A 16,991-nucleotide genomic window follows, 5' to 3' on the forward strand; every position below is an offset into this window, starting at 1 on the left:
CAACTATAGGCATATTGAGAAGTGTGCCCATACCTGCCAAGTTTCCTTGCCCAAAGGTTTCTTTCCCGTTTGCCGGCTGCTTTCCCCTTCAAGGCGTAGGCCCTTGCTTGCGATGGTAATCCTTGGCGGCGTTGTTGCGGTGGAGGTGCAGGTAGTGCCTGGGATTGTGGACGGAAACCTAGCTGGTTCTGTCTCGTTCCCGTTCCCATGTTCTTATTTGGGCAGCTTCGGAAGTAATGGCCACTTCCACCACAGTTGAAGCACCTAGGGTCTCGACACTCCCCGGCGTGGTACTTGAAGCACCTTCCACATTGAGGGTTCCTCGGCGGAAAGTTTGCCCTCGGTTGGAAAGTATTCTGTCTCCCGCCATTGTAAGGTGGGTTCCTCATGTGTTGTGGCCTCTTACCACCATATTGAGTTTGATCACCATCCCACCTCCTCTTCTCTTGGTGGCCTGACTGAGCTTGTAGGGGTGTCGCGTTTGTTGTCGCCACAACTCTTGGTTTAGGGAGTGCATCTTCCACGTCCAGTGCACAAGTCAAGATCTCCGAGTAGGAGAGTTCTCCTCGACAGGCCAATGCGGCCTTTATCTCATCTCTGAGCCCGGCCCGGAACTTCACCGCCCATTTCTCATCGGTGTCCATCAACTCGGGCGCATATTGTGCCATCTGCGCGAGGGCTCGGTCATACTCGGTTACAGTCATTCGGCCTTGGCTTAGTGTGTGGAACTCTACCACCTTGGCCCGTCTGTACGCCTTTGGAACATACTTGTTGTCAATCTCCACCTTAAACTCTTCCCATGTTAGCGCTTCCAGGCGTGCAGGATTCATAGTCCTTTGCCGAGTCTCCCACCAGTAATCGGCAGCACCTGATAATTGAAAGGTAGCGCCAGCAATGCGCTCCCTATCTGTGCACTCCATGACCCTGAAGATACGCTCGAGGCCGCGTATCCACTCTTCCGCTTTTGATGGATCTCCTTGTCCATCGAATTTAGGAGGATTCTGCCTGGAGAACGTAACTATGAATCTTTTTTGTTGAGGCGGGGGTGGAGGTGGTGGTGGTGGCGGTGGTGGTGGAGGTGGTGCCTCCACGTTGGGTCCTTGTCGTGGTTGGCGTGCACGTCTTGGCGGTATTCTGATTCAATATCCAAAAAGTGTTACTACAATTCTCATCCAAAATTACCACTTTCTCAAAATTTTCTTATAAAATCTTCAAGTAGTAAGATGCAACACATAGGATATAATCAAAATCAAAATTCTCATTAAAAGAAAGGAGGTCAAACGTTGTTCTCAAGAGTAGATCGTACTGAAAACAAAAACTGAAAAGACAACGAACTATTCTAATTCTAGACTACGACTCTATCATCCTCATCCATAGGCCCTTCCTCTGGGTCTTCGTCATCGTCCTCCTCGGGGTTCTCTTGCAGAGCCTCCTCGGGGTTCCCTTGCGGAGCCTCCTCGTAGTCATCCTCAAACCCTTGCTCACCCTCGTACATGCTCACATACTTGTCCTGATACACGACCCTCTCTTCCACATCCTGTGGGGGCTGTTCCTCTCGAGAGTCTACCAGTGCACAATACACGGCCTTCCGAAAGCCAGCCATGTCACCCACCATGTCATCGGTAGTGGGCTCATGCCACGTGTACCTCCTCGCCGTTCTTTCAGCCCACTCCTTCCAGCTGTCAGGGAGCAATTCTATTAGCTTCTCAATACCGTCGTGCTCTGTCACTCCGAACTCCTGAGCTGCCCTCCAGAGGGTGTCGAAGTGTGCCACGAACTCGATCAACGGTATGTGATCCTTCTTCCGGTACACTCTATAATCTCTGAGCACCCTCTGTGCCCTAAGTCTATCGCGATCACTCCGTCGCGGGGTTCGGAACATACGCGCCATCTATAGAAAAACAGAAACAAGCGCCTCGCGTATAAAAACAGAGTGCATAACCGAAGAAGAGAGAGAGATATGGGTATGCACGTATCGATGTTCTAACTCCCAACCCGCTGGTGTTCAAAGGCCCAAACGTTCTTATCTACTATCGGTCCAAGAAGCACTAGTGAAATCCTATCACGTCTAAGTTCAAACATTCAAAAGGCCAACACATTCTCCCATAAAGCTCACATCAACAATCACATCATCAAATCATCATACATCAGCTACATGCTTTCAAGTACATTCGACACACAAAAACAGTTCATAACATACTATAACAGTTCATAACTCAATAATTCCCAACTTTTCACAACAATTTGCACCCTTTTTACATGCGTCAATATTTACTTAAACTTTCCAAAAATCATTTTCTCCAAAACAACCCACACACAAACCATTCCACACTTTCTCAAAACTCAACTCTTTACATCCAACTCAAATTCACATTCCCTCCACTTACATATACTTTCCAAAAATTCAAATTTTCATTACCTCATTTCAGGTTGAGTGCGATGAGTCGGATGTTGAGCCAATGACACTTTTGAAAACTTACACAATTATTTATTTTGACACAGGGATACAAACTAAATCAAGACAGAAGAGACTCTTAGGTCCAGAGCAGAAAGAAAACCTAGGCTCTGATACCACTCTGTCACGCCCGCATTTCCTAAGGATAGGAAGTACGGTGGACCGCGACTAGGGGAGGAATAAAGAAGCGGGGAAGAAGGGGAGAACAGGAATATTTGACCCAAAAACATTTATTAAAAAGAAGTTCACTTCAAACATTGTACTAAGAAGACATTTCTAAAGTTAATGTAAACAGAGTTAAATAAAAACAATGTATCGGATTACAAAGCAGCGGAAAAGACCAAAAGACAGATGATGCCGGGTATGACGACACGACACCATCCAAAAGACCAAGTAAAACACTCATTTGGCTTTCACTGCTCAACATCCGTCATCCCCATCGCCGCTCAACCTGCACATTAAGAAAACAACATGCAGGGCTGAGTACTTATTGCACTCAGTGGACACACGCCAAAATCATAGTTTGTCATGCCACATCAGTGTAACCTTGGGGTTTTAAGTGTAAGAAAATAACCCAAGTACACAAAATATATTTCATAAATTCGACTGCGCAGTCATTTTCCGATATTGCCACCCTTATTCCCTCAATCATACACTATCTGATCCAAACGGTGACAAGGGGCGTGGCCACACCCCAGGTCATCTAGACCGGCCAACTTGCTCTCAGATGGCACCCAGTCTCGTGTACACTAGCCTGAGGGTTCGCAGCCCAACAGACCCGAATTCGATTAAACATATGTGGTAAACCACTTCAGATAGGTTTCAAATCAAAACATTGGCAAGACAAACAGTTCACCTCCATAAACAATTTCCGGAACAGAGTCCGTATTAAAGATAACCCACGTAAAAGTAGGGTAGAAAAGCCCACCTCGATTGCTTAGCTTTTAAAACAGTTCCCTTCAACCACACTTTCCTCGAAAAGATCACCCTTTTGAAAGATAAAAAATCATGATTAGAGTCAGGGTAGACGATGTTTAAACGACAATGCATGATTCCTACGTGGACGACTTCAACATCTAGCACGTTACACGAACACACACTTAACAACATCTCATAAGCCAAACACACAAAGACACGCCCGAAAACACACCCCGCACGCACCCGACACGCATACGACGTACTCAAAACGCGCACACGACACACACACAACACTCAAACTCCTGGCATACCCTTACTGTGCAACGGCTCACTTGGCTCGGAAAAGGTTCGGAAAAAGCTCGGAAAAAGGATCGGCGTCTCGGCCTGGCTCGGTGTCTCGGCCGCCTGGCTCGGCACCTCGGCCGACCGTCTCGGCCGCCTGGCTCGGCACCTCGGCCGACCGTCTCGGCCGCCTGGCTCGGCACCTCGGCCGACCGTCTCGGCCGCCTGGCTCGGCACCTCGGCCGCCTGTCTCGGCACAGCTCGGCACCTGTCTCGGCACAGCTCGGCACCTGTCTCGGCACAGCTCGGCACTTGTCTCGGCACAGCTCGGCACCTGTCTCGGCACAGCTCGGCACCTGCTCGGCACAGCTCGGCACCTGTCTCGGCACAGCTCGGCTCGGCGACCATCTCGGCCGTCCGGCTCGGCACCTCGGCCGACCGTCTCGGCCGCCTGTTCGGCACCTCGGCCGACCATCTCGGCCGTCCAGCTCGGCACCGTCTCGGCCGCCTGCTCGGCACCTCGGCCGACCATCTCGGCCGCCTGCTCGGCACCTCGGCCGACCACCTCGGCCGTCTGCTCGGCACCTAGTTTACACCCCTTTTCCTCTGACCCCCGATTCTCAAACCCTATACGACAAACACACCACGCATTCTACATCCCAAAACACACCCAAACACCTGGGATCATCCCTTCCAGACTCTCCACAACACTGCCCTAGGCCGAACCCTACAACTCTCGGCCAACACACACGAAACCCTCGAACCAAACACTGATTTTCCCGAGCCATCTCTTGGCCAAACACACCCACATGCTTCACAAAACACAACACTCAGAAACACACCCAAGCACACACAAACATCACCCAGAACACACCACACGCAGAACTGCGCAGTTTACTTGCAAAAATCATAGTAAAATCATACGACATCCAATGAAGCTGAAATTTACACACCACACCGAAGACACATCCAAGTTTATACGGGTTAAAATTTCGTACCAAAAGGAGATCGTTTGCTCAGTCAAAACGGGGTCGGAACCCACTGTCAGTTACTATCAAAACATGCTCGACAACAACACATAATCACAAAACCTATTCAGCATCTAAACCTTCCCAAAACGTCCTACATGCATGTTTTTCGAATTTATCATGAGTTAGGGCTATCGGGTTACCTTTCCCGGATAGTTCAACGTAATTCACACGCTTTACTTCTTCTTCCGACTCCGATTCACAACGAGAGTGCGTAACACCTTGAAGAATCCAAGTGGATGATGAGAGGGAGTGAAAGAGGAAAGAGAACCGAGAGGGAGAAGGGAGGAAGCTTACCGGTGTTGAGATTGTGAGGGAGAAGAGAGAACCGATGATTGATTGTGATTGGGAAGGGAAAGATATCGGTTTTGTGGGAGTGGGGGGGGGTTGAGAAGATCGTGGGGTGAGGGAGAGAACCGAGAGAGAGAGAGAGATATATATATATAATTTATTAATTAGGATATTAATTTGCTTTTCAAATAACCATAAACTAAATATTCACACCCATAAATAATATAAAACAAATAAAACATACCACACCATATCTTAAACAAGATATTCACAAAAAGCAAACACCCTTAATTAAAAAAAACGGACATTACATTCCTCCCACCTTAAAAAAAATTTCGTCCCGAAATTTCGTCCAAGATCATTCAAACAGCTCCGGAAACTTCTCTCTCATCTTATCTTCTAATTCCCATGTTGCTTCCTCGACTCCATGATTCCTCCACCATACTTTCACCGAAACAATTGACTTATTCCTCAACTCTTGCACCTCTTCGATCCAAAATGGCCTCGGGCTTCTCCTCATAAGCTTAGATCGGGATTTAGGACCATCATCTCTTCTTGGTGAACGATGTGTGTGGGGTCAAACACGTACTTCCTCAATTGTGACACATGGAAGACGTTGTGCACATTTCCGAAGCTTGGTGGTAGAGCCAACCTGTATGCCTACCACGCCGACTCTATCCAAAATCTCGTATGGACCAATAAATCGAGGTCTCAGCTTTCCCTTCACTCCAAAACGAGTTATTCCCTTAGAAGGGGAAACTTTCAGAAAGACCTTTTCCCCGACCTCGAACTGTAACTCGGTCCTTCGAACATCCGCATAAGATTTCTGTCGATCTTGTGCCTCCTTGATCCTCCCACGGATTTGTCGGACAATCTCTATCATCTCTTCTACAGAGTCTGGTCCGAGAATTCTTCTCTCACCCACTTCATCCCAATAAAGTGGCGATCTACACTTCTTTCCATACAATGCCTCATATGGGGCCATCTTGATAGTCGCCTGGTAACTATTATTGTAAGCGAACTCTACCAAGGGCAACACTTCTTCCCAACCTACGCCTCGATCTAGCACCACGGCTCGTAGCATGTCCTCCAATGCTTGTATCGTTCTCTCCGACTGCCCGTCGGTTTGCGGGTGGAACGCTGTACTGAAATTCAACTTAGTCCCCAACTCGCGCTGCAGGCTTGTCCAAAATCTAGAAGTGAATTTAGCATCACGATCAGATGTGATTGTCGCTGGAACTCCATGCAAGCGTATAATTTCCCGTACATATACCTTAGCCAACTGATCGGATCCATAAGTGGCACGAACCGGCACAAAATGGGCAGATTTGGTGAGGCGATCTATAATCACCCAAATCATCGTGTTCCCTCGCTGGGATTTTGGCAGTCCTACCACAAAGTCCATTGCAATATGTTCCCACTTCCATTCCGGAATCTCGAGGGGTTGCAATTTCCCATAGGGCCGTTGGTGTAGCGCCTTTACTTGTTGACATGCTAGGCATCTCTCCACAAATGCCGCAACATGCTTTTTCATACCGTTCCACCAAAACTGTCTTTTCAAGTCTTGATACATTTTGGTGCTCCCTGGATGAGCAGCGTATGGGGTTTCATGTGCTTCTCTCATGATTTCCATCCTCAGGCCTTCATCCTTAGGCACACACAACCTTCCCTTGTATGTGAGACCATTATCCGCTGCCTCACGAAAATTTCCGAGTTCACCCGTCCTCACTTCTGAGCGAATCTTTTCTAGTAACATATCTCGTCGTTGAGCTTCTACAATTCTGGCTCTTAAGTCGGGTTCCATCACCAACGTGGCTACTATCCCTTCCACAGTCTCGGGCATTCTCACCACTTCCAAGCGCATCTTACTGAACTCTTGGATTATACTCTCCTCGATAGTAAGAAAGGTGGCCAGCTGAGATTGAGACTTCCTACTAAGAGCATCGGCCACTACGTTTGCTTTTCCCGGATGGTAATTTATACCACAATCGTAGTCCTTACCAACTCGAGCCACCTACGTTGGCGCATGTTCAACTCCTTTTGCTCAAAGAAGTACTTTAGACTCTTATGGTCCGTGTATATCTCACAACGGACTCCATAAAGATGATGTCTCCAGATCTTCAAAGCATGTACCACAGCTGCCAGTTCCAAGTCATGCGTCGGATAATTCAGTTCATGGGGCTTCAATTGTCTCGATGCATATGCAATCACTTTCCCCTTCTGCATAAGCACACATCCCAGTCCCACCTTCGACGCATCCGTATATACCGCATAGTCAGTCTCTGGCTCCGGCACAGCTAGGATTGGTGCGGTGGTCAATTTCTCCTTCAACAACTGAAAGCTCGCCTCACATTCTGGCGTCCAAATCATCTGGACTCCCTTTTTCAGTTGTTGCGTCATTGGCCTTGCTATCTTCGAGAATCCCTCGATGAATCTTCGATAATAGCCCGCCAGTCCTAAAAAGCTTCGGATTTCGTTTTGTGTAGAAGGTGACTTCCACTCCTGCACCGCTTCTACCTTGGCCGGATCTACACGAATTCCATCTGAAGTTACTACATGTCCAAGAAAATTTACTTCCTTGAGCCAAAACTCGCCTTTACTGAACTTGGCATATAGTTTCTCGTCCCTTAGAGTTGCTAGGACGGTTCTCAAGTGCTCTTTGTGCTCCTCCTCGTTCTTTGAGTAAACAAGCACGTCATCGATGAAAACCAGGACAAACCGATCCAGAAATGGATGGAACACGCGGTTCATAAGGTCCATGAACACTGCCGGGGCGTTCGTCAGTCCAAAAGGCATTACAACGAACTCATAATGACCATATCTTGTTCGAAAAGCTGTCTTGGGTACATCTTCTCGCCGAACCCTCAGCTGATGGTACCCAGACCTCAAATCCATCTTAGAGAAGACTCCTGCCCCTCGAAGTTGGTCAAACAAGTCGTCTATCCTTGGTAGTGGATACTTGTTCTTCAGCGTTAGTTTGTTTAGCTCCCGATAGTCGATGCACATCCTCATCGTTCCATCCTTCTTCTTTACGAACAACACTGGTGCTCCCCATGGTGACACGCTAGGTCTAATGAATCCCAATTCCAGTAGCTCTTGCAGTTGCACCTTAAGCTCCTCCAACTCTTTTGGCGCCATTCTATAAGGTGCTTTGGATATTGGTGCCGATCCGGGCTCCAGATCGATCGTGAATTCTACTTGCCTGTCGGGTGGGGGTCCCGGCAATGCATCGGGGAAAACATCGGGGTATTCACTCACTATCTCCACATCTTCTATCTTCCTGTCTTTCTTCTCCTCCCCATTCAAATAAACAAGGTACGCTGGACATCCCTTCCTCATCATTGTAGTGGCTTGCAGCGCAGAGACAATGGACTTGCGTCGGCTCAATGGGATTCCGTGAAACTTCGTCGGCTCTTTTCCGGGGGTTTCAAACGAAATTTCCCTTTCTCTACAAAGAAGGGTAACGTGGTTCTCCGCTAACCAATCCATACCCAAGATTATGTCTACGCTACCCATCGTCATTACTTGCAAATTATAAGCCACTAAACTGAGTTCACCTATTCCAAAGTTCACACATGCACAAGATCGGGATATATCTATAGCCCCGCCTACCGGTGAGGTCACACTCATAGTGGGTTCGGTCTTAACAGTAGGTAATTCCAAAGTATCCACACAAGACGTTGATATAAAGGAATGCGACGCACCCGTATCAAACAAGACAACTATAGGCATATTGAGAAGTGTGCCCATACCTGCCAAGTTTCCTTGCTCAAAGGTTTCTTTCCCGTTTGCCGGCTGTTTCCCCTTCAAGGCGTAGGCCCTTGCTTGCGATGGTAATCCTTGGCGGCGTTGTTGCGGTGGAGGTGCAGGTAGTGCCTGGGATTGTGGACGGAAACCTAGCTGGTTCTGTCTCGTTCCCGTTCCCATGTGCTTGTTTGGGCAATTTCGGATGTAGTGGCCACTCCCACCACAGTTGAAGCACCTAGGGTCTCGACACTCCCCGGCGTGGTACTTGAAGCACCTTCCACATTGAGGGTTCCTCGGCGGAAAGTTTGCCCTCGGTTGGAAAGTATTCTGTCTCCCGCCATTGTAGGGTGGGTTCCTCATGTGTTGTGGCCTCTTACCACCATACTGAGCCTGGTCACCATCCCACCTCCTCTTCTCTTGGTGGCCCGGCTGAGCTTGTAGAGGTGTCGCGTTTGTTGTTGCCACAACTCTTGGCTTAGGGAGTGCATCTTCCACGTCCAGTGCACAAGTCAAGATCTCCGAGTAGGAGAGTTCTCCTCGACAGGCCAATGCGGCCTTTATCTCATCTCTGAGCCCGGCCCGGAACTTCACCGCCCATTTCTCATCGGTGTCCATCAACTCGGGCGCATATCGTGCCATCTGCGCGAGGGCTCGGTCATACTCGGTTACAGTCATTCGGCCTTGGCTTAGTGTGTGGAACTCTACCACCTTGGCCCGTCTGTACGTCTTTGGAACATACTTGTTATCGATCTCTACTTTAAACTCCTCCCATGTTAGCGCCTCCAGGCGGGCAGGATTCATAGTTCTTTGCCGAGTCTCCCACCAGTAATCGGCAGCACCTGACAGTTGAAAGGTAGCACCAGCAATGCGCTCCCTATCTGTGCACTCCATGACCCTGAAGATACGCTCGAGGCCGCGTATCCACTCTTCCGCTTTGGATGGGTCTCCTTGTCCGTCAAATTTTGGGGGATTCTGCCTTGAGAACGTAACTATGAATCTTTCTTGTTGAGGCGGGGGTGGAGGTGGTGGTGGCGGTGGTGGTGGAGGTGGTGCCTCCACGTTGGGTCCTTGTCGTGGTTGGCGTGCACGTCTTGGCGGCATTCTGATTCAATATCCAAAAAGTGTTACTACAATTCTCATCCAAAATTACCACTTTCTCAAAATTTTCTTATAAAATCTTCATGTAGTATAAGATGCAACACATAGGATATATATATCAAAATCCAAATTCTCATTAAAAGAAAGAAGGCCAACATTGTTCCCAAGAGTAGATCGTACTGAAAGCAAAAACTGAAAAGACAACGAACTATTCTAATTCTAGACTACGACTCTATCATCCTCATCCATAGGCCCTTCCTCCGGGTCTTCGTCGTCGTCCTCCTCGGAGTTCCCTGGCAGAGCCTCCTCATAAACATCTTCATACCCTTGTTCACCCTCGTACATGCTCACATACTTGTCCTGATACACGACCCTCTCTTCCACCTCCTGTGGGGGCTGCTCCTCTCGAGAGTCCACCAGTGCACAATATACGGCTTTCCGAAAGCCAGCCATGTCACCCACCATGTCGTCGGTAGCGGGCTCATGCCACGTGTACCTCCTCGCCGTTCTTTCGGCCCACTCCTTCCAGCTATCGGGAAGCAAATCTATTAGCTTCTCAATGCCGTCATGCTCTGTCACTCCGAACTCCTGAGCTGCCCTCCAGAGGGTGTCGAAGTGTGCCACGAACTCGATCAACGGTACGTGATCCTTCTTCCGGTACACTCTATAATCCCTGAGCACCCTCTGTGCCCTAAGTCTATCGCGATCACTCCGTCGCGGGGTTCGGAACATACGCGCCATCTATAGAAAAACAGAAACAACCGCCTCGCGTATAAAAAACAGAGTACATAACCGAAGAAGAGAGAGAGAGAGAGAGAGTGTATGCACGTATCGCTGTTCTAACCCAAACCCGCTGGTGTTCAAAGGCCAAAAGCTCTTATCTATCATAGGTCCAAGAAGCACTAGTGAAATTCTATCACGTCTAAGTTCAAACATTCAAAAGGCCAACACATACTCACATAAAAGCTCACATCAACATTCACGTCATCATATCATCACACATCAGCCACATGCTTTCATATAAGTTCATCATACATCAACAGTTCATAACACCATAACAGTTCATAACTCAAATAATTTCCAACTTTTCCACATCACGTTGTACCCTTCCACATGTCTCAACATTTACTTAAACTTTACATAAAAATCATTTTCAACACCAAAATCACAATTTCCTCCACTTCCATATACTTTCCAAAATTTTGAAATTTTCATTACCTCATTTCAGGTTGAGTGCGATGAGTCGGATGTTGAGCCAATGACACTTTTGAAAACTTACTCCAGTCAGAAAAAGAATTTTTTTTTTTTTGGGTCCAGAGCAGAAAGAGAAAACCTAGGCTCTGATACCACTCTGTCACGCCCGCATTTCCTAAGGATAGGAAGTACGGTGGACCGCGACTAGGGGAGGAATAAAGAAGCGGGGAAGAAAGGGGAGAACAGGAATATTTGACCCAAAAGCATTTATTAAAAAGAAGTTCACTTCAAACATTGTACTAAGAAGACATTTCTAAAGTTAATGTAAACAGAGTTAAATAAAAACAATGTATCGGATTAAAAAGCAGCGGAAAAGACCAAAAGACAGATGATGCCGGGTATGACGACACGACACCATCCAAAAGACCAAGTAAAAACACTCATTTGGCTTTCACTGCTCAACATCCGTCATCCCCATCGCCGCTCAACCTGCACATTAAGAAAACAACATGCAGGGCTGAGTACTTATTGCACTCAGTGGACACACGCCAAAATCATAGTTTGTCATGCCACATCAGTGTAACCTTGGGGTTTTAAGTGTAAGAAAGTAACCCAAGTACACAAAATATATTTCATAAATTCGACTGCGCAGTCATTTTCAGATATTGCCACCCTTATTCCCACTATCATACACTATCTGATCCAACCATGACAAGGGGCGTGGCCACACCCCAGGTTAACTAGACCGGCCAACTTGCTCTCAGATGGCTCCCGGTCTCGTATACACTAGCCTGAAGGTTCGCAGCCCAACAGACCCGAATTCGATTAAACATATGTGGTAAACCACTTCAGATAGGTTTCAAAACAAAACAATTGGCAAGACAAACAGTTCACCTCCATAAACATTTCCGGAACAAAGTCCGTATTTAAAGATAACCCACATAAAAGTAGGGTAGAAAAGCCCACCTCGATTGCTTAGCTTTTAAAACAGTTCCCTTCAACCACACTTTCCTCGAAAAAGATCACCCTTTTGAAAGATAAATAAATCATGATTAGAGTCAGGGTAGACGATGTTTAAACGACAATGCATGATTCCTACGTGGACGACTTCAACATCTAGCACGCTACACGAACACACACTTAACAACATCTCATAAGCCAAACACACAAAGACACGCCCGAAAACACACCCCGCACGCACCCGACACGCATACGACGTACTCAAAACGCGCACACGACACACACACAACACTCAAACTCCTGGCATACCCTTACTGTGCAACGGCTCACTTGGCTCGGAAAAGGTTCGGAAAAAACTCGGAAAAAGGATCGGCGTCTCGGCCTGGCTCGGTGTCTCGGCCGCCTGGCTCGGCACCTCGGCCGACCGTCTCGGCCGCCTGGCTCGGCACCTCGGCCGACCGTCTCGGCCGCCTGGCTCGGCACCTCGGCCGCCTGTCTCGGCACAGCTCGGCACCTGTCTCGGCACAGCTCGGCACCTGTCTCGGCACAGCTCGGCACTTGTCTCGGCACAGCTCGGCACCTGTCTCGGCACAGCTCGGCACCTGTCTCGGCACAGCTCGGCACCTGTCTCGGCACAGCTCGGCACCTGTCTCGGCACAGCTCGGCACCTCGGCCGACCATCTCGGCCGTCCGGCTCGGCACCTCGGCCGACCGTCTCGGCCGCCTGTTCGGCACCTCGGCCGACCATCTCGGCCGTCCAGCTCGGCACCTCGACCGACCGTCTCGGCCGCCTGCTCGGCACCTCGGCCGACCATCTCGGCCGCCTGCTCGGCACCTCGGCCGACTACCTCGGCCGTCTGCTCGGCACCTAGTTTACACCCCTTTTCCTCTGACCCCCGATTCTCAAACCCTATACGACAAACACACCACGCATTCTACATCCCAAAACACACCCAAACACCTGGGATCATCCCTTCCAGACTCTCCACAAATCTGCCCTAGGCTGAACCCAACAACTCTCGGCCAACACACACGAAAACTCTCGAACCAAACACTGATTCCTCCGAGCCATCTCTTGGCCAAACACACCCACATACATCACAAAAGCACAACACTCAGAAACCCAACCATTGCACATGAAAACATCACCCAGAACACACCACACGCAGAACTGCGCAGTTTACTTGCAAAAATCATAGTAAAATCATACGACATCCAATGAAGCTGAAATTTACACACCACACCGAAGACACATCCAAGTTTATACGGTTAAAATTTCGTACCAAAAGGAGATCGTTTGCTCAGTCAAAACGGGGTCGGAACCCACTGTCAGTTACTAACAAAACATGCTCGACAACAACACATAATCACAAAACCTATTCAGCATCTAAACCTTCCCAAAACGTCCTACATGCATGTTTTTCGAATTAAACGAGAGTTGAGGCCTTGTATTACCTTTCCCGGATAGTTCAACGTAGTGTAAAAGCTTTACTTCCTCTTACGACTCCGATTCACGACGAAGGAGGGTATCACCTTGAGGAATCCAAGAAGATGATGAGAGGGAGTGAATGGAAGAAGGTAAAAACCGAGAGGGAGAAGGGAGGAAGCTTACCGGTGTTGAGATTGTGAGGGAGAAGAGAGAACCGATGATTGATTGTGATTGGGAAGGGAAAGATATCGGTTTTGTGGGAGTGGGGGGGGTTGAGAAGATCGTGGGGTGAGGGAGAGAACCGAGAGAGAGAGGGAGAGAGAGAGAGAGATATTTAATTTATTAATTAGGATATTAATTTGCTTTTCAAAAACCATAAACTAAAAATTTCACACCCATAAATAATGTAAAACAAATAAAACATACCACACCATATCTTAAACAAGATATTCACAAAAAGCAAACACCCTTTAATTAAAAAAAACGGACATTACAAGACGGCTGGCAATGGAATCTTGTTCGAAAACCATGGACATTTGGAGATTCATGGGTTTACAGATGCCGATTGGGCAAGGAACCCAAATGACAGAAAATCGATTGCGGGTTATTTCACCTTTGTGGGTGGGAACCTTGTCACATGGCGAAGCAAGAAACAAAAGGTGGTAGCTCTGTCAAGCGCTGAAGCAGAGTTCTGGGGGATCAAGAGTGGGCTGACAGAAATTCTATGGTTGAAAAAGTTGATGACAGAACTAGATTTGAACTCACAGAAGTCGTGCAAGTTGTTCTGCGATAATAAGGCGGCAATCAGTATATCAGAGAATCCAGTCCAACATAACCGTACAAATATCATATTGTGAAGTTGCCATCTGATCTTCAACAATAAGTTATGTACATTTTTAAATAAAAACCTGAAATATTGTTATATCAAAGTTAAATTATCTAAATCATCCAGTTATTGTTGGCCTTACGCAAAATGAATTAGTACTAGACTCAAATGAACAGACTTACACAAATAAAATAAATACACAAATATTTTCAAGAAATATGATCCACGTTCCATTCCATTAAAAATTAAAATAATTAAGTACTGATTTCTACCTTGTTCCATATAATATCATGATTATCGTCCATACTAGCATAGTTTTTTTTTCTTTGAAAATAATTTGTTGAAGAAAATTTCAATAGCACACGCTGTTAGACGAGGCTGGTGATCCAAACATACAGAGTCAAACCTATTGGTCCAAATTGACTTCGCACAAAAACATGGATATTGTTCAACTTGTGACATTAAACATCTGTAGTGTAAATTTAAACTTTAAAGTTATTGAATATCATGCAGCAATATATATTTTTATTTAGTTTGTGATTTACTTGAAATTTGCTTAATGGATATTGTGCAATTGTGACATAAAATATTTACCGTTAAAAATGACTAAGGTCGGTGGGGCTATATATAAATGAAAATGAAAGAAAAGAACAAATCAGAAGTGTTAGTTTCGTTTATTTATCAATCATTATTATAATAAAATTTATAAAAATAATACAAGTAGCAATAACAACGTTTATTAATATTAATGGTGCGTGAAATTGAAATAAAGTTCAAAAGATCGATTCTTGTAAATTTATTGAAAAATAATTCGAAGAGAAAACAAGTCAAAATCCTAGAAGGAAATAATCATGGACAATTTCTCAAACTGAAACGAAGCTCCCTTTGCACTCAATAAACCTTGAGTTCGACGATGGCAAGTAATGCCTGCAGACGAACTCACGTGCACGATAATCATAAACAAACGATCCCCATTTGCAGGACTGAAGCTCTAAAAACACAAAACCAGCCCTCCACTGATCAGGTGCCGCAAAGGGCACTGACGCATCAATCATCATACGATTCCAACTGAATTTGCTTCCTTCACATCTCGACTCACAAATCTTCACAAATCTAACACCAGTCTGACATCCAAAGCTAAAGTAGCGAAATGAGTGCTCATCTTCTGCGAAAATCGAACACTCACCTAAAACAAATGGCAACGTGATTATCCGAAACACTTCATTCTTCATGTCAAAGGACAGTATTCTCGACGTAAAACCATGCCCTCCCATACACCAGTGCGCAAAGTGGCCATTCTTGCAACTTGATTTTATGGGACTAACCATGTAAAATTCAAATCTATAAGTGATGCTGCATTCTACGGCCAACTCCCTCCAAGAATCTGCCGTCCTTGAATACAGTTGAGCATGGAGACATCGGTGCTTAAGACACGTAAGCACCTGCACCACTTTGTAATCTTCGTCGAAACCAATTGCAACGGATCGTTGTCCTATTTTACATGAGGGGCCAAAAGATGTAAGTGGGAGATTCTTGACTTGGCCTAGAAAAGGATTGCATATAGCTATAGGAATCGTAATATTCCTGGGGTTAATGCAGATTAGACCCTTAACCGACCCAACTATCGTAGGTACTAATTCCCAATAGATGTTAGCATATTCATATGACATTAAATCCTTGTGGTTGTGTTGGAGTTGGAGATTTACTAATACTTTGTTCGGCTTAATATCATCATCATGATCAAAAGAAATTTGTATATATACTGTGTCATCTGGCAGGTTGTTGTCATTGAGAGTGTGCAGTTTTCTGAAATATGGAGAATCGATAACGTCACGCCAGAATCTGCAGACAGTTCTGAGTCTCAACAAAGATTTTATGGGCAGACGCAACATAATTTCTATCAACACATCCTCGTTTATTGCTTTGTATTTAATACTAGCAATGGGGGATCCATGATTTCCAGTTTGAGGGTGCGACATATAATTATAGCAACTTCGAGCCTTCATTCCGAGTTATCGACGATGGCATTTCATCACTTAAGGATCAACCAAAACAACCAAGATTAAATAAGGATATATCTGAATTGATACCTGTCATTGTTAAAACTCAATCACCAATTTCATCGCAAAATTAATAAAATGATTAATGTACATACTACATTGTCGATAGCATGAAAAACAATACCTAATAAATAAAGAAGATCACATAAAATTTAGAAATTGTTTACCTCATTAGTGCTTTGAGTTTCTGTGGTTGTTTTCTTGTGGTTAGAATTTTGATTGTGATAAAAAAAATTAGAAACCTGCATGGTTGAAGGGTGTAGTTTGTTAAGATTTCCTGTTTTTATGGAGTTTGTTGTTTTTCTTATTCCTTCCATTATAAATAGTGGCATCATGAAAAAGATGAAGAAATCAAGATTGAATACAAGGCTTTCATATATTAATTAATTATATACTCCCTTCGTCCCATTCTAGAAGTCTTATTTGGTTTCGGCACGAATTTGAAGAAATGTAAAAAGAAATTCGGTTAATTAAATAAGTTAATGGAATTTGAGTAGAATAAGTTGGTGGAATACAAGACTTTCCTATATTAATTATATACTCCCTTCGAACAATAATAGAAGTCTTATTTGGTTTTGGGCATGAATTTTAAAAAATGTAAAGAAAAATGAGGTTAATTAAATAAGTTAGTAGAATACGAATAGAATAAGTTGGTGGAATATAAGCCGACTTACTATTTATGGTAAAAATGAAATATACTTCT

The 16,991-nt window shown here is 45.7% G+C and overlaps 1 protein-coding gene across 1 annotated transcript; it reads right to left on the minus strand.

The window, feature by feature from the left end:
• Nucleotides 1-15,091: 15,091 nt before the first annotated feature.
• On the minus strand, nucleotides 15,092-16,234 carry LOC121764469 (putative F-box protein At3g47150). Its single transcript, XM_042160483.1, has one exon. It carries the CDS (start codon nucleotides 16,232-16,234, stop codon nucleotides 15,092-15,094), a length of 1,143 nt encoding a protein of 380 aa, XP_042016417.1.
• Between the last annotated feature and the right edge of the window lie 757 nt (nucleotides 16,235-16,991).

Source organism: Salvia splendens, chromosome 14 (assembly GCF_004379255.2).
Source record: "Salvia splendens isolate huo1 chromosome 14, SspV2, whole genome shotgun sequence".
NCBI classification, from domain to species: Eukaryota; Viridiplantae; Streptophyta; class Magnoliopsida; order Lamiales; family Lamiaceae; genus Salvia; species Salvia splendens.